Raw genomic sequence first — 18,220 nt, forward strand, 5'->3', positions numbered from 1 at the left:
AACTTAGATGTACAACTTATTTAAACAGTACTCATTTCCAATGCCATCATTCTGAGGCCAAAATCTTAGTAGCTTCACTAATGTATTTTTATATCCTACTAATCATTTCCTGAAATTGAGCTTCTCATCCTTTAGTTACAATTTTTCTTTCCTTATATTCCTTGATTTAATGAATTCCTCCAAGCCTGAAACATGCTTACTTCAATCAGTCCTTGTACATCATCTCTATTTAACCTAAAATTCAAGTGGGATTTTTTTCAACGTGAGAGAACATGACCAAGGTAAACCTAAGCTGAACAAAAAAAAAAAGAGACCACCCAAATTTCTAAAAGCTGCCAGTCAATATAATCTTAATGCTAAAACTTTTGACAATTTTGCAAATCACATCAAAAAATTAGTTTAGTAATTACTAGGTCTGAAAATTTGGTTAAGAGATCATTTTACAACTTTGTCACTAAACATTCTGTAAAGTGTACTACTAATCACACTCTGCGCTTTTTCCAGCTGATTTGGAAATGTGGCTTATGTTTTTACTCACTCAACACAGGTTAATTTCAAAATTACAAATGTATGGGTTAAAATCTAAGTATTAACTTACTTTTCTTTAGAAAGTACAGTTTAAGTATACCTCAGAGCCCTAGAATTTGCATACCAGCTGCATCCAAGTTGGGACAGATGACCATTAATATACCTGATATAATCTTACCGTGTAGTTAGTATCATTCAGGTTCCAGTAGCTTCACACTTGCGGGTTTTTTTGTTTTTTTAAAACCTTTTAATACCTGTTGGCTCCTTCCACGTAATACTAGTGCTCTAAAGGCATACTTAAATATGCCATAGTTTAAATATCCAATACATAATATTTACACTTTGTATGCAACTCCCTAATGGCACAATAAAATTTTTCTATTTCAGTGCAAACACCTCTAGCAACTAGAAAAATAATAAAATCAGAATGAGTACTTAATATTCTCCCTCCAAACCCATGCCCTGAAATAAGCCCCAAATATATTTACAACCCTAGAGATTATGTGTCATGCTTACATGTTCAAAATAAAACTGAGTAAATAAACTAGATACAGAATGCCTATTGCACATTTTAAAATCTTTCCTCATTCCACACAGGTCTCCAAAAACTAAACTAAAAAAGTAACTAGATTCCAATTATTTCAATGCAAGCTGGAAATGTCTTAAGTACCAACTCTGGCATTACTCCCATGTAAAAGCATCAAGATAAATATTGACTAGAACATTAAATCAGCCACCACTATTATTTAAAGATACGTATTAAAGGATTTTTAGTATTTTATCATGTGTTTAAAAAAAGAGAGGCATTCAGTATGATTAACCTTCACACTCCATATGTGATCTGCTAAGAGAAATGCCAATTGCCTTGTCAGTCCTTGAAATTCTTTTTTTTTTTTTAAACTCATTTTACAAGTTAAAAATTCAACTTTCTAATTTTTGTAGGTTTCATCCCTTCCAAAAGTGATCCAATGTCCTGGTTTAACTAAAACCCCACAAAGGCAAAATGTAAATCTAAGGGGCGGGGGGGAATGAAACGTGATCATTATCTTGGGGGTACACACACAGGTCAGAAAACACGTGACGATAAATGGGCTCCTATTTGATTGTTTTCATGACTTTTAAGAAGTGAGCATGAAAATAAAATCTTTATTTTCAGTTATTACCCACCAATAAGAGAAAGTTAGGTTCACAGTTTTAGCTCTTGACACAAAGTGAACTAGGAGGCAAATTTACATCCATCAGATACAACTAATGGACCAACTTTTTAAAGTTCAGGCTATCTTGAAAGCTTGCAACATACCAGATATTGCTGTATTCTCTAGTGACAGAATGCCAGCAATGGCTGACACTAAGTAGAACTTGTGATGTGTTTTTAATAGGAGGTGTTTTCTATATGTTGCTAAAAATCAAGGTTTACATACATGTTACATGTCCAGAAACAAGGTAAGATACTCAAAAGTCTAACCACAATGATTTCAGAGCGTGTATGTTGCAATCTCAAGAGGGGTCAATAGTCCATATGGACTAAATTAATACTTGCCTCTGGGTAGCAGGTATGTTTGTAAATATAAAATTATATTAGACATTAGCACCAGTGCAGAACATGCTCAGCATCATAAGATCCAAACACCAGCACGAAAGTTTATCCATCATTAAAAACCAATTACCTCCTCCCTAAGATGTCAAACTAGCAGGTAACTAGATTAATAAATCTAATCCAAATGAATAACTCTTGTACTGTACAATTTCTCTTTTAGAAGTAAACGGGAGAATGAATCAGCTAAATAGGAGATATTTTATGATTTAAGATCTTCAATATTTCAAAACTGGACATTACCATACACAGGTAGAAAATACTGAGTTACAGAAGATCTTTGAAACTGTACATGAAAATTCCTTTCCTGTTTACTTATGAATGTGGCATAAGATTAAAATAAAAAAATCCCAGAAAATCTGTTTGTTGATAATTCTCCATGTTATGTTTTAGTAAGTGGTGATGCCCCTGTTCAAGGAACCCATTAACCTAATTTTCTAATGGAGGAAGAGGTAAAAGATACTTATCACTTTATGTGGAACAGTTATCTATCAACTCAAGACCCAACTTAACATTAATATAGGAAATTCAGAAACAGTAAGATTTTTGGTTTATATTTCATGGACGGTGCTGCTGTTCCAACCTTATAAAGTAAAGCTGTCTGCTTTCCAAATTCCAAAAATTAACATACTCCCCCATCTTACCATACAAACCAGTGCCCTTTGGTTTCTTTAGAAAAAGGAAGGGTTAAAGGGTTGTTGATTATGGAAGTACAATTTTGATTTGGGACCTTCCATACACACATATCATACTGAGTGGCTAGATGCTTATTTTACATAACAGTTTAAATATTATGCAGTAGCCAAATCAACTTGTTCCACCCACCCTTTGGAGGGGGGAAAAAACCCAACCCCCATGAAACTACTTTACTTGGTAGAATGTGTATCAACAATAAGTAGCTTAAACTTCCACCAATAAGGTGTCTTAGTCTGGTTTTTAAAATGGGAAAGCCACACATTGTAAAAGTAAATATACTTGAAATTGTGTCAATTATAAATTTGAACCTAATGAACCATGCAGGAGCAAGGGTTAATAAACCAATGTGCTTTGAATTTGTTCAAGTACTGATATTTCTGTATATAAAGATTTAGCATATATAACAGCTATCATGAGAAGTGAAAAAAGATTTTCCCCAGAAATGAAAATATTAAAACTAAGTTAAAATACATAAAGTAGTATTAGTATTCCACACAGCATAAAATTTGACAAATCAAAGTTTACATGACCCAGCTGACCATGTGTGAAAATGCAAAGCAGGTATTAAAACTGAGATTATGTCCAATATTTAAAACCAGTTTGTAATTGGGAGAACATCTAAATCCTTAATTAAAAAACACAAATGAAGTGAAAGCTTTAAACTGGTACACACTGTTCACACCTATATTTCAAGTTTGGAAATGCATATTTGCAAGCAGCAATACAAAAGTATTCATGAAGAATGCATAATCTCTGAAAATTATGAAAACATCCCTGCTACCAATACATTTCTAAATACAAAACTGACTACCATATTGTTACTTCTGTGTAGCGAGAGAAGTTCATTTTCAAAACAGATAAAATTCAGTCTTTAGGTGTGAATGGTATGAATGACAGTCTTTTTTTTTTTTTTTTTAAATTCTTAAGTCGTTTGGGATCCTTAAGCATGCAAAACCTCAGATGGGAGGGTCCACAAAGGAACCAGGGTTGTCTTATGGCATCCAGTTACGCCAGAGCTGGGAATGCCTCAGGGTCATCTACATCAGGAGCAGAAGCACTTGACTGAAAAAGAAAGAAATCAAAATTAACAATTTTCCAATCTTGGATTTCCATGTCTACATTTACACACATAACTCTAAAATACTAAGTAAAAATGTGTCAAAGCTTTACTGTTACAGATCAGAACAGGACTGTAATTATTTGCAACAAGCCTTGTCCTGAGTGTCTATCAAGACCTATTCCTTAATAACATGGGTTTAGTTTCCTAATAAATCACATAAAGAGATCCTCATGGGATATATATATATGATTCTTTGTTTACTATTTTATTCTCCTCAGTTGCTAAATAAGAATGGCCTCAGTTTGAAAGCAGGCTAAGAAACCTATTACATGATTCACTCATCAATACTAGAAAGGGACCCAACTCCTACTTACAAAGAGCAAAACAGCAAAAACATACTTAAAGATCTACATACACAAAGACCCTTTCAAAAACCTGATTTTCAGAGGAAGAAAAAGAAGTCGGCACCCCATTATTATTGGCAACCATAAAATTTGTATTAAGCTACCGCTATAATCAAACACTGACAGACTCAATCAAGCACGTAGGTTCCCAATTTGCCTCATCAGGTGTTGACAATTCAGGAGGACATCACTGTTTCCTAGCCAGACCACAAGAGATAATGAACTAACCTAACCCAGAAGTTACTGCTAATACTTTAATAGTATCTAGTCCTTAACAGTATGTACTTTGGTATCAGATCAGAATTCATATTTATCAATTACTAGGGCTTCTATAAAAATATTTAAGAACCTGTTTTGTGTCATACACATGGTACAAGGTATTAAATTATAAAAGTAGGACAAAAATGAACCAGCTCTCACACTGTAGTTAAAAAAATTTTTTTTTAAATCAAGAAAAAATACATGCCTAAAGTCATCCAATTAGTGTCACACAATTATGGACCCAAATGCTATCCTGAGACTAAAAGAGCAGGAGAGTCAAGGCAAAGAAAGTAGTTGGAATTTCAAGTAGACCTCAGCCAAAGCCAAAAAAGTTTATTTGGTTCCCTATAACTCAATTTCCTCTTCTATAAAATGGAGATGTCAATGTACTAACAACAATTAAATGTCACAATACATAAAATACCTAGCACAGCACCATGACCAGCACCTAGTAAGTACTCAATAAACACCTGGTAAATACTCTGTAAACAGTGCTAAGTGTAACTTTACTAGAGCACTGTTCAATTAAGTGCCTTAAGCAAAAATATAGCCTAAAATGTATTTTCTTCAAGGTATACCTATTTCCTTTCCCTTTTAATCCTATCCCCAAAAAGATCTAGGGCACTCATTTACCGAAAGAGGTCCTCGAATTACTTCAAAAAGTGAAAGAATTCTTAAAAATTACCTTGTCGGTTCTGCTGCCACGGTTTGGACGTCCACCACGCCCACGGCCACCTCGTCCTCCCCTGCCACCACGTCCTGGGCGGCCAAGGTCTCCAAAATTGATCTCCAGCTGAGACGTTATATCATTTGCTGGCTTCCGGAAATGATGGTCCATAACTGAATCTTCAGCATGAGCCTAAGAATTTAAGAGCAGGCCATGGGATGATTTATAGGAAAACAACACTGCAAATTTCTAAATAATGAACTTTCTCTTAAAAAGACTAAAAATCTAATCTGCACTTCATGTGAACAAATAAATCAGCAAATGATAATTTTAAAAAATGCCAATGCCACTACAGTTAATATGTAACGCTTAGGGATCAGCTATAGTCATCTTAGAGTAAGAACCCTTTGACTTTTAACTTTATAAACTACAGTTCATACTGGCAAGTCTTGAATAAAGGTATAAAATCAAACAACACAAGTGGCTGGGCCCCATCTGAAACCTACTGAATCATAATCTTTAGAAATGAGGTTTGGGGGCACCTGGGTGGCTCAGTGGGTTGGGCCTCTGCCTTCGGCTCAGGTCATGATCCCAGGGTCCTGAGATAGAGCCCACATCAGGCTCTCTGCTCAGCAGGGAGCCTGCTTCTTCCTCTCTCTCTGCCTGCCTCTCTGCCTACTTGTGATCTCTGCCTGTCAAATAAATAAATAAAATCTTAAAAAAAAAAAAAAAAAAAAAAAGAAGAAGAAGTGAGGTTTGGGAAAGTACATTTTAAATGTGTCCGTCAGGTAGATTCCAATATGAACCCTTGATGAAGACCTATGGATAGATGGAATGGGAGGTCTCTACTGATGATTAATACTGACTCACTTTTTTTTTCCTTTAAATACTGAATCACTTTTTAAGTTTTAAAGAAAACTCGCTCTGTACTCTTCCCAAGTATTACTTGGGAAAATTAGGTATAAACTTCTCAGGGTGCTTTTCTGTTCATGTACAACTACTCTGTGTTCTTTCCTATAAACTGGAAAATGACAGACTCAAGTGAAATGTAACTTTATATCAAGGAGCCTTGAAAAGCCAAGCACAAAAAATGCAAGTCTTAAATATAGACAGGTAACCTTAAAGTCAACATGTCTGTGAAATCCAAATCCTCCTTTGTATTTATATATAAGGTATACCACCCACTCTGTAAAAACCAAACCAAAACAAAACAAAGCCAGACAATTTTACACAGCTGAATTCTTTATTTCTTCCTGTATGTTTGGGATGAATAGGTTTTAAATTCTTCTAATTGATAACTTTTCTTACACTACTTTAAAGTATGTTTTAGTTTTTCTAAATACTGGTATAATCCTTTTCTGAAGGACAACAAACATTTTGTTCTTTCTAAATCTTGTAACACTACATCTGTTAATAACTATCCCTTAAAGTACCAATATAAATTTTGTATTTATATCTATGTTTTTACCCCTTTAATCATCTACTATCCAAACTAATTGTCATTCTTCAGTGCTAGGCAACTTAAAGGCAGTTAAAGATTCTTCTTAAGAGAACAATTTAAAATTAATGTTTAAATGTAAATTCACAAAACCACTAGCAAATTGAAATTATTATATATACTAATTAATTTTTAAACATTTGCTATTGCAAGGCAACAGTATCAATTCATTAATTAGAATCGTTTTATAAGTTTATAGAGCACAGAACCAAAAAAAACCTAGTTGATAAACTATACTGCTGAAACACCTCAAAGTTTTTACTACAGTAATACAGAGGACATTTGGATGTTCAGGGAACATCTCTTTAAGGCAGCAAATAAATGTGCATAGTTTTTGCTTTTTCTTCTAGAGCAGTGAAATGATATCAGGAAATAAGAGCTCTAGCTTCAGCCCTGTCAATTAACACCATAATTCAATTTTCCATTTCTAAAGTTTCTTATTTTCCCTAATTACTATTTATTGTTTTGAGGATTAGGATATGTAAAAGAAAAAGGGCCCTTAAATATACAACAAACTTGAAGATCTACACAAAGACCAGACCATATATGCCGGTAAGGTCAGATCCGAACAGGTAGCCACATCACAAAGGCTACATGAATCCACACAAAAGGTGGCTTGATAACAAATTATCCTAGTTTCAGTTATTCAACCACTTTCACATTTTAATTTCCAAAGATTCCTAATTCTATATATATCATCTTATATAATTATTATTTCTGAAAAGCTCAATGTAAAACTGACTATCTAACCTGATTTTTACAAACTGCATAAAGAGACTTCAGGGTAACTAATGAATTATGTAAAATATATCAGTATTTTGTGCAGCATCTTGTTCTGGAGACTGTTCTGTGAAGACCCAAAAAAGTTACAGATATTTCTATCAAAGGTACCTAAGTAAATCTTTCCCATATTAAGCAGTTTAATCATCAGTACAAATTAACAATCTCCCCAGATGAACTTGCACGGTTTCTTTAATCAGGAATACTCTAACCCAGATACACAACTTTATCTAAAAGAATTACAAAAAAAATAAGCAAAAACATCAAATAAAGCCAAATATCCCCCCCCCGCGCAGGACTTGGCCCTTAAGGCAATGTCCCCATTTATATTATTTTATGAGTCAAAGTTGTTTCAACCTTGATTTTATTTCAAAATGTTCCAAGTTTGTTTCACAAATATTTAAGAAAATTAAAATGCAATTATCTCACTGAATCTTATTACAGGTTGCCTTAATTTCAATTTAACTTTATGATTAAAAACTCATACTTGCACAAGCCCTAAATAATATAGCAGTGAGCCATTCCTCTACCTGCCCAAGGGACTGTTATCAAATCAGAAACCAGAAACATGTCTCTCAAATATTTCACTAGTAAATTAATCTGCTGGTTCTTATAAGACATCAGCCCTCAGAAAGAATAGCATCATTTACTGAAAAGTCTTGATCACTATAAATGACAAAGTTTGAAAACTTTGTTTTCATTGATGAAGCCATTCTTTTAGGTTTGGGTAAACCACATGAAAATGCTTACCTTTCAAATGATTCAAAGGCGGGACTTTAAAAAATATCATCATGAAAAGACCTACCTTATTTCAAAAACACTAGTAATTGTATGATATACAACAGACTGCTTTCTAGAAAAAACAAAACCACCACATTAAATATATTCTGGATTGAATGAAAGACTACCTTTCTTGAAATATATGGTAACACAGTTTATTTTCCCTTTTGAACAATTTATCTACCCCCAAGGATCTTATGTAAAGTTTTTATTTTTTATAAAGATTAACCATGTGATATTTTGAAACAAGTAGTATAAATACAATTCAATACACATCTGAGAATTTCCAAACACCACAAAATGTAATTTTACCTCTTCACTCTTTGACTTATGAAGAACAAATCCCTTCTTCCATTGTCCATCAGCACCTTCATTTGGTTTTCGGATATTAAATTCTACTTTTGCCCGGTCCTTATTTTGAATAGCTTTCCACTCATCCAAAGTCATTTCTTTTGGACCCTCTTCCTTTACTTCTTCAACTTCATTCTCCCTGTGAAAACATACTTGTTTTATAGTTGGTAAGGGGCTGGTAATATAGTAACACATGATTATAAGGAAGAAGAAAATTTTGGCTTGTTGGTAATCTTTAGAGCTTATCCAAGGACAAGAGGATACCAGTCTTCTGTCTTCCAACTGTTAACACATAATTTGGTGGAGGATAGAAATTCCGTGCTTCTTCAATTAGTGAAAGCATGGGTAACAGAAATATACAACTCAACTTCATAAACTATGAAATCAACTATCAGTAATAACAACCTTGAACTGTCTTGATCCAAAATACACATTTCTTAAAACTATACTGCTTTAAAACTGTATTCATGGGGCGCCTGGGTCACAATCCTAGAATCCTGGTATCAAGCCCCTTACAGGCTCCCTGCTCAGTGGGGAACCTGCTTCTCCTTTTCCAGCATGTGCTTGTGTTCCCTCTCCCACTCTCTCCATCAAATAAATAAATAAATAAATGCTGTACCCTTATGTGATTAAAATAGTTGACCTAGCTTCTCTTAAAACACTTTTAATTTCTATAATTTCCCACAATATAGAACTTATAACAAAAATAGAGGCAGTCATCTAGGATGCCCATGAGCAACTAAAATTCATACTCTAGAATATAAAAGAACTGTTCCTCTCTCCTTTATCAACTAACACTTAATGGCAAAACAATTTTAAAAGCAAAGTTCCCATAAATCCAAAATCCTGTATACTCCAAACTTTCAAACCAGCCTGCGTATGGGAAGGAGACTGGTGGTTTTCTAAGTACTGGAACCTTCCACAACAGTTTCAATACTTAATACTAAATTAGTTATTTCCAAATAAAATTCTCAGGATATAACTGTTATATACTATTCTTTTCCCTTTTTATAAAAACAAAGCATAGGCCTAGGAATCTATTATTTTAGTCTAATCTCAACATGCAATGGTCACCAAACAAGTTGTTTGCTATTTTGGGAGCCCTGCTTCCTTCCAAAGATAGCAGGTGATTCAGTTAGCCTTAGAGCTCAAATATCTCTCTTCCATGCTACTCCTGTTTGACAAATCTTATCTTAAAACTGCCTATACCATGTTTACATTTAATTAATGAGACCTTGGCTATCAATATCAAGTCCAACTCTGTCACTTTAAAAATGAGAAAACTAAGGATCAAGGAAAGGTCCTAGTTATTCCCAAGTCATGACAGAGCCAAGAATAGAACTTGGCATACTTTTACCATGTCATGAAACCACAATACCTATCTTCAAAGGTTGTAAGGATCAAATGAAGAAAATAGAAGTTCTGGGAACTACATATTAAGGGAATTAATCAAAGTTCAGCTTGTGTTTCTTAAATTTATACTTCCACATGCAAGATATAATGCTATATTCAGATTCTCTCTACTCTAGAATAAGACCAGAAACTGCTCTAATGTCATTATCTCAATCTTCTTTAGGCCAAATATCTGCAATTTCATTCCTGGGTCCTGTCAATACATCATTTCTTCTGATAAACTTATAATCTTTGCAAATCACTCTTAAGGTGATCTAAATATAGGCTCTTTATTAAAGGAACAGTTGTGTTGGATGTTGTCAAGTACTCCTGTTACATTAAGGTTCATTTTAGTCGCCCACCATAATTTCATTGTTTACCACTCAAAATTATAATTTCATATTACCCCAAGTTCAACATCACTTAATACCATGTGTTTTTATTTACTCTAACTATAAATCAATTATCATTCCTTCTTCCAACAAACCTATGGAATATGACAGAATTACCAACAGTGGTTCACTGTAGGATCAAGCCTTGGAGAAAAAGCAGAAAACCACCCGATTTAAATATGCTCTGATTAAGAATTATAAACCCTATATAATTCCTAGTTAAAAGTCTTTACATCACAATACTACATGACCAGCATGTAATTTCTGCTTGGGCTGACAGATACTAGAGGAAGGCATTAAAGTATTTCTATCTTAAAATTCTTTCATCCCTGAATGAAAAACTTCAAAATCAAATCTTATACCTAAAAATTCAGAAAATGAAAAAACTGTATTAAGAAAGCCAGTGAATTAGTAACATATTCTGGCCCTTGCTGTCCTCATACATTTTAAAACATGTCAATAATGCTATGTTCCAACTCTATGTTGATGGAAAAAGAAAAAAAACTTCAGATGGACAAACTATTTTAAAATGGTCACATCTTCTAGTTTTGGAATAAAATTTATATAGTTAAGAGTCCAAAGTACTTTGAACTATGTGTTCTAAATACTGCCTTTTATGTCAATCATTCGGTCTAATTTTTAGAAACCCCCAACTTTAGCTTCCAGTTCCCACCTATTCAATGCCTCTGGATAGCCATCATCACCAAGATTATTCATTATAATAATATTAAAAGCATTCACAACTTCTCTAACAAATAGCTAAATAAAATGCAGGACATCTTATTAATATTCTCCATTCTCAGGTTAAATAGTTAATTTTTGTTCTTAAAGTTAACAGATATTACTAAAATACGCGTTTTCCTTATCTTTTCAAAGACAACAATGACAATTTTAAATAGAAATAACCATTTCTATTTTTCAAGCCATTATAGCCCAATATAGGAATGTGTAGAGCACTCTTCTGAATAGATACTATTTGAAGAACTGTTGTACAAGTCTCCTGTTAAAAGCCATCAAATAACAGCATTAGTGCTCGCTTCGGCAGCACATATACAAATAACAGCATTATACATCTATGTTATTTCTCGGTAGAAACCCAAATTGCTTCCAATGCTTATGTACAGTGGCATCACCACTATACATAAACCACTTACTTATTTTCAGTGTCTGCAACTGGGTGCTCTTCACCTTCAGGTGTTTCCTCAGTCACATTAGATTGATCCAAGTCACTGCAATTATAAGATATTTGTTTCTGAATGTATTTTGGGGACTCTCTAAGGAAAAAAAGAAAAAGAAAAGCATCTAGGTCCATTTACATGTAGCTTAAGAATTTCTTATACAATTTAAAAAATCTTCACATTCTGAGTCTTTTCTTACTAAATTTACTTCCCAGTAGACCTCTACGAAAAAATAATTTAAAAATGTATACTGATCCAAGTTTATAGTTCAAGTACTTTACTCAAAACGTAGCAGGAAAGAGTAGCTTGCTTTAAGACAAACATCACCAGGCTGTCAAATTTTTAATGACCACAAGGGTCAATAGCTATAACAGGAACTATTAAAGACACACAGAAAATGAGTATACCCAAATAACTAAAATGTAAAGTTTCAGGAAAAGTTACATAGCTGTATGGAAAGAAAAACTAACATCACATTTATTTAAATATAGAAAAATCGGTCATGTGACATACTGTACTCAAACCTATCCAACACGCTATTTTAAGGAGTAGCTCTGAGAGCACCTGTTAATGTCCTACAGATAAGTTAAAATATAATAGTTACGGACAAAACTCTAATAAAGCATAAATATCAATCTTATTTAAATATTATTTATTTTAAAAAATCAGAATACCAACGTTAATTCATCTTTGACAGTTCCCCAGTTGTGAGATCCGCTACCTCCACGTTTATCCTCATGCTTCAGGCCACTGTAATGTGAAAAAGAACTAACAAAACTGAGTTAACATAATACTCTTTAATTCTAGAAATGCAAATTTTGTTATATTAAAGAAGTAGAATCACATGTAAAACTACAATAAAAACCAATATAAGACTTACGATCTATCACTTCCACTATGCCTATCAAATTCACGTTTGCCACGAGAATCAAATCCATCTCCTCGGCCCATTCCACGTCCACGGCCTCCTCGACCTCTTCCAAGACCACCACGGCCTCGGATGGGCCGATCAATAATCGGTCTGCAACAAATAAAAAAATATCGTATATTTCCAAGGTTTCCAGAAAAAACAAAGGGGGAATGGAATGCATCCAAAGGCTCAAATGTAGAAACATATTTATTGGCTAATAACCCAATGGTTCATTAAACACAGGTTTTAGAAAATTCAGAAACAGTCTACTTCGAACCAAGAATCAGAACTGGGAAGCTCCCCCCAAATAGGAAAATTATTTTTGCCTTCTCTAAAAGTTTACTACTAGTGCCTGTACTTTTTTCATGATTATTCATATTATAATCCAGTAAAACCATTACACCTCACCAACACACTTCGAAATTAAAATGAACACATCTAACATGCGTAACACATCTAACACAATAATATGAGTAATCTGTTTTGCTATAAACAATTACCCAACAGGACTTTTCTGCTAACATCTGGGAATACCAAGGAAAAGAAACTGTCCATCAATTCAACTGAAGTGTTCCATTACCAGAAATCCAAGACTGCACACTAAAAATTGTTACCAAAAAGTTCACAGCAGAACAATGAATACACTTAGGTATTTCTTGAAAAACTGATAAACGTACCAGCCACATTGCTACCTGGCAAATTACGCCCAATTTATAGATTTGTATTAAAATATGACTCTCTTAAACTGACAAAACATGAAGAGATTTTAAAAAATCTTGCCTATCAACTGAAAATTCTCCTCCTTCACCCTTTTCTTCAAGTGGCTTTTCAAATCGTCGTTCACGAGGTGGTCGCCTTTCTGGTCTCCTATCAATTATTTTCCCTTCACCTTGCAGCTGTTGATCAGGTCTTCTTCCAACACGTCTTATTCCTGAAATGATAAATAACCTGCATAAGCAAATTATTTTTGCAACACAAAAAAAATGGCAGACTATTGAAGACCAAAAAGAAAAAAAAAAGCCAGTTTTTTTCAATCCAGTAACTAGCACTTGCAGCTGAAAAAGGCCAAAACTATGCCATCTCTAAAAAGTATAACAAAGTACCTGAGAAATTCCCAAAGACCATAAACTTGTTTCAAACTTCTGTGTAGCTTGCATAATTATGCCTCCCCCACCAAGGAGTCTCTATAACCAAATTGAAAGTTATCTGAGTAACCATCATTTCTCTCCGGTTTCAAGATGCCAGTCTCTTAATTTAAAATTCTAACTTTTGAGAAATTTTAGTCATGATACATTCTGGCTTTAAAGATACCAAAAGAGATTAACACCAGTAGCCACTCATTAATAATACCCAAGCAAATCAACACACTCACCAAAGAAGGGCCCTCAGAAAAAAACAGTGAGAACCACTATTTTAAATGATCTGGAGAAAACAGAACTCCAGCAGAGTAAAAAGAGTGACAGTTCTATAAATTGAAAAACTGAAAGGAAAACAAACAGCATTGAGGATTACATCTCTACAGTTTCAAACAACTAATTAACCAGAAGAGTACTATTTTCTTGTATTAGTACATATTCACCTATGTATCCATCCATATCCATACACACAGATTAAAAAAAAAATACTGCTATGCAACCACTAGGAAATAATCCAGTTGTTTTATTATAAATGGAGAGCTTTTTTTTTTTTTGCCTTAACAAATATCTTTGTTTCCAAATCTTTAAATCCCCTCCCCACAAACACACATACCCCTTTAAAAACTATTTTTTTCTATTTCCTTAAATAGAAAAACTATTTTTTTTCTATTTAAGAAATAGAAACTTGTGGGGCGCCTGGGTGGCTCAGTGGGTTCCAGCTCATGATCCCAGGGTCCTGGGATCAAGCCCCACATCCCACTCTCTGCTCGGCAGGGAGGCTGCTTCCTCCTCTCTCTCTGCCTGCCTCTCTGTCTACTTATGATCTCTGTCTGTCAAATAAATAAATAATCTTTTAAAAATTTTTTTTAAAAAAGGAAATAGAAACTTGTTGCACTAAGTGATGGCTGAAGTATTTAGTGACTTCCCCCAGTATTACTTCTTTCCTGTTAGTGTCACAAAAGCAACCAGTATACATTACTGGCCTCAAGGATAAGTAGATAAATTCATGACTGGAAAATTTCAGGTATGCTCTAACTCCCAAACCATAATTTCTGACAAAGAAAAAAAAAGGCTGAGGAATTAGTTTTATAACAAGATCTTAAGCTGATCACTGGTTCTAAGAAAGTGACCACCATCAGGATGCTTATATAAAGTCAAATAATAAATATCAAACTCTTAAATGAAATTTTAAGGTCCACTCCACATAAACTCTCAGGACAGCCCATAAATGTAAGATCTTAAGGCATCTTAAACAAATGTTGTCACAGGTATAGTGTACTGGGGTGGAGCTATGGGACCAGTCCTTATAATCGTAATATCCAAGCCAAACACACCCGAATGAACAATGGCTTCCTTCCCCACCCAATATACATTATTATGCTTAGAAAACATAAAAAATTTACTAAATAAACTCACCCAATGGCTGACATTTAAAAATTCAAGTTTCTCTTCATCTATTTACCTGTACTTGCAAACTTCACTTGATTTTCAGTAGATTCCAGGCTTTGAATTAAAAAATTTAAAAACATCTCAGGCTACACTATTAGTGATGTTCTGCGGTGTCAGTTCTCAGATTCTTCAAATGGACAAAACACAAGACACAAAACTCCTATAATATTACCAAAAACATGTATCTAAGATATGCCTAGTATCTGCCAGCACCTATATCCAAAGGCATAAAACACATAATCAGGTAGCAATTCTTCCCACTACATGAAGGTAGGGAGACTTTTCATAGGTCTATCAGTCTCCAATGCCCAAAACATCAACTGACAGGTAGTAGAATATAAAAACAAAATCTTTTTCACTCAACTTTTTCCTGTATTTATAAGCTTATGTTTTATGCAATTTAAGGTTACGAGTACTATGAATTGGTGATCTAAGGAAGATGGTGATAGGTAATATGTAAGTTTACCCAAGGAAAGAGTACTGAATGGTAAACTCTGTCCTGGTTATAAATTTATGAAGTAATTCCCCACCACTGCAACTTAAAATACTAGGTTCCAGGTCAAAAGCTTACCTACTTAAAGCTGGGCTTTATGATCAAAACAACTGAGGGGTTTAAAACCAGGCTTCACAGTTTGAGCATTCAAAATGGGTGAACACATCTACCTGGTACACTTTAGATGTATACATTAGACTCAATTTTTTCATGCACTTTTTTTGGATTAGCGAGATCAAGAAGGTAAACCTGAGCAAAAACAGTAATACAGGCCTGTGTTCCTTAACGCAGAAATTAATTATTCAACTGTGCTACAGGCTGCTTTAAAACCTAGACGACTGAATTGATATTTGGTCTAAACGATGTATAAAAGGCTTTCCAGCACTCCCAAGTTGTGCTTCTCCCCAACCTGTAATTTTAACACAAGAATGCTTTTGTTTTATTTACCACATAGGTTCTTCATTCCAAGCATTACAGAAGCTCTGTATTTAAAAAAAAAAAAAAAAAATCCTAAGCCAAAACCGAACACAATTGCTGTGATTTTTATAATTAGTTGAATGCTGCGGGATTCAACTAAAACTAATGAGAAACAAGTTTCTTTCAGGAGCACGTGCCAGTAAAGGGTAATTCCAACTTTCAACATAAAAAGGCAACTTTAAAGATCCATAGCTTAAGTCCTACACCTACTTGCTACAGACCACATACACTTTTTATCCTCAACTGTTTTGCTTTTTCATCCACCACAAAAGATCAAACAGAAATAAGAAAATGCAAAAATCAACCTCCAGACAATCCTGTGAAGTTTACAGTGACCTCTGGTAGCAACTATTACCCGCCAATGAATCCTGACCATGCTTCACGCACATGTGGCGCAAAAGTTACAGACTCAAAAGAGGTCTGCTGTGGCTGAAGTTGTGACAGCCTCTGCACTCAATTCACCACGAGGCCCAAGCTGGGCCACCATAAGAAATACTGAGTGCAGGGGGAGGGAGCGGGGGAGATGTTGGGAGAGAGGACGGGCCTCAGGATTTCCTGCAATAACCAGTCTTCGTTCAGAATTCCCGCTTCTGCTTACTACAGTGTAACCAAATTTCTCTTTTCAAAAGGTTAATTCACTCGAGCAAGTTAGTAGTTTCTCATAGTTGAAGGGATGTGGGGCGGACAATAAGGCACATGTGGCATCTGAAACGGTAGCTCACTCCACAGAACCCAGAACTAGCTCAGGTGCAAACTCCGATCCCCAGCTTTTCACTTGGGTACTCCGCGCCATCGTGGGACAAGATGGCAGGGAAGAAGCCAACCGCACCTCAAAGCAGCACGCCAGGAGAGCTCTGAGCAGGAAGCAGCTCTGGACCCCACGCTTCCCCGTAGCTACAAACGCTTCACTAAGTAGCCAGCCTCCCCGAACCTCGGTCCATGCGCTTGCCCGCCACGGAATCCGGCGGGAAGACAACAATCTCCCAGGATCGCGAACACGCTCAAGGAGCAGCTTATCTCTGGAGCACGCTCCCCCCTCTCAGGAACTGAGGCGGGAAGGGGGTGGCTCCAGGATCCTTGCAGGTGGTTTCAACTTGGGGCTACCACGCTACCAGCACCTTCGCGGGACCTAGCTTTTGTGGTGTGGGGAAAAACCTGAGGAAATCGGCGGCAAAGTCTCCCGCGAACCCTCGGAACTCCAGAAGCAAGTGATAGCCTTAAGTCCCCTCGCTCTTTCCCTCCATCCCGGGTCTCCCCCACCTTCTACCACAGCTTTACCTTCTTTCTTAAGCGCCACGGGCGGCTGCGTCTCCTCTTTCTTGTCAACCACGCCAACGTTGGGGGGCAGCGGGTTCTTGCGGTCTTTCTGGGACTCTTTACGCAGCTGTTTGCCTGCCGCGTTGGAGTTGGTCTGGGCTGCGGCCTGAGCTGCGCTCTTGGCCCCAGGGCCCCCAACGCCGCCCCCGCCGGCTTCTTTTTTCTTGTTCTCTGCTGCCTTCAACACCTCAAAGGGGTCCGATTCGTCGTCAAATAACTGGTCGAATCGGTTGGTGACCACGCAGCCGAAGCCTTCCTGTAAGTGCCCAGGCATGATGGTGGCTCGGCGGCGCGTTCCTCCACGGATTGCAGCGGGCCGCGCCGAGCCAAGAGCGCCTGCTTCAGCTCTTCCCACAAGATGGCCGGGCCGAGAGAGGGGGGCCGTCTTCTCTTCCGGCGCCAGGCGCACATCCGGGAGCGGCCAGCGCCGCACGGCACTATGGGGTATGTAGGCCAGAGTCGCTTCTCTGGAGGCGGTTTCCGGCGCCAAGACTACAATTCCCAGAATACGTGGCGTGACAACTCTTCGCGCGCGCCTTAGAGGCGGGACCTCATAAGGGCGTGGAGTTTGCGAGCTGAGGGCGGGGAAGCGCGATGGTGGGCGGAGTTCTGCCACCTGCTCTGGCCACCCTTAAACTCTCTGGGTCTCACGCTACGCTGAAAACAGGAGAACGTGACCGCGTATTTCGCTCGCGAAAGTGTTCTGTCTTTAGTTTTATTCTCCCCGCCTCCATCCCTGGACTAACTTTCCCCATTTCCCCGGGAAGGTCAAGGTGACTCTAGATCTTACAAGAGGGGACTCGCAAACTTCCAGGGCTGGAGGGCCTCCCGAAGGCAGGTCCCGATCCGTTCCATGT

At 36.5% G+C, this 18,220-nt stretch overlaps 1 protein-coding gene across 4 annotated transcripts; it reads right to left on the bottom strand.

Annotated features, from left to right (window-relative positions):
- Window positions 1-1,654: 1,654 nt before the first annotated feature.
- Window positions 1,655-17,754, bottom strand: SERBP1 (SERPINE1 mRNA binding protein 1). Of its 4 annotated transcripts, none has more exons than XM_004762980.2 (8): window positions 17,325-17,754; window positions 13,272-13,422; window positions 12,462-12,602; window positions 12,260-12,331; window positions 11,558-11,632; window positions 8,581-8,758; window positions 5,229-5,402; window positions 1,655-3,880 (listed from the first exon to the last, which is right to left on the bottom strand). In XM_004762980.2, the coding sequence occupies exons 1-8, from the start codon at window positions 17,635-17,637 to the stop codon at window positions 3,824-3,826; spliced, it is 1,161 nt and encodes a 386-aa protein (XP_004763037.1). In that variant the 5' UTR covers window positions 17,638-17,754; the 3' UTR covers window positions 1,655-3,823. The 4 variants fall into 4 exon arrangements, with proteins under 4 accessions (XP_004763037.1, XP_004763035.1, XP_004763036.1 ...); XM_004762978.2 differs by having other exon boundaries at window positions 11,558-11,677; XM_004762979.2 differs by having other exon boundaries at window positions 12,260-12,349.
- Window positions 17,755-18,220: the final 466 nt, after the last annotated feature.

The sequence above is a fragment of the Mustela putorius genome, unplaced genomic scaffold (assembly GCF_011764305.1).
Source record: "Mustela putorius furo isolate JIRA1106 unplaced genomic scaffold, ASM1176430v1.1 tig00003853_pilon_pilon_pilon, whole genome shotgun sequence".
Classification (NCBI taxonomy): Eukaryota; Metazoa; Chordata; class Mammalia; order Carnivora; family Mustelidae; genus Mustela; species Mustela putorius.

Excerpts from the sequence above, each read along its gene's own strand:
- SERBP1 (XM_004762977.2), bottom strand. The coding sequence starts at position 17,637 with ATGCCTGGGCACTTACAGGAAGGCTTCGGCTGCGTGGTCACCAACCGA. Across the intron at positions 13,423-17,324 it reads CGTGGCGCTTAAGAAAGAAG|GAATAAGACGTGTTGGAAGA; the intron begins GTAAAGCTGTGG and ends TTATCATTTCAG. Across the intron at positions 8,759-11,557 it reads GTTGCAGACACTGAAAATAA|GGAGAATGAAGTTGAAGAAG; the intron begins GTAAGTGGTTTA and ends ATGTTTTCACAG.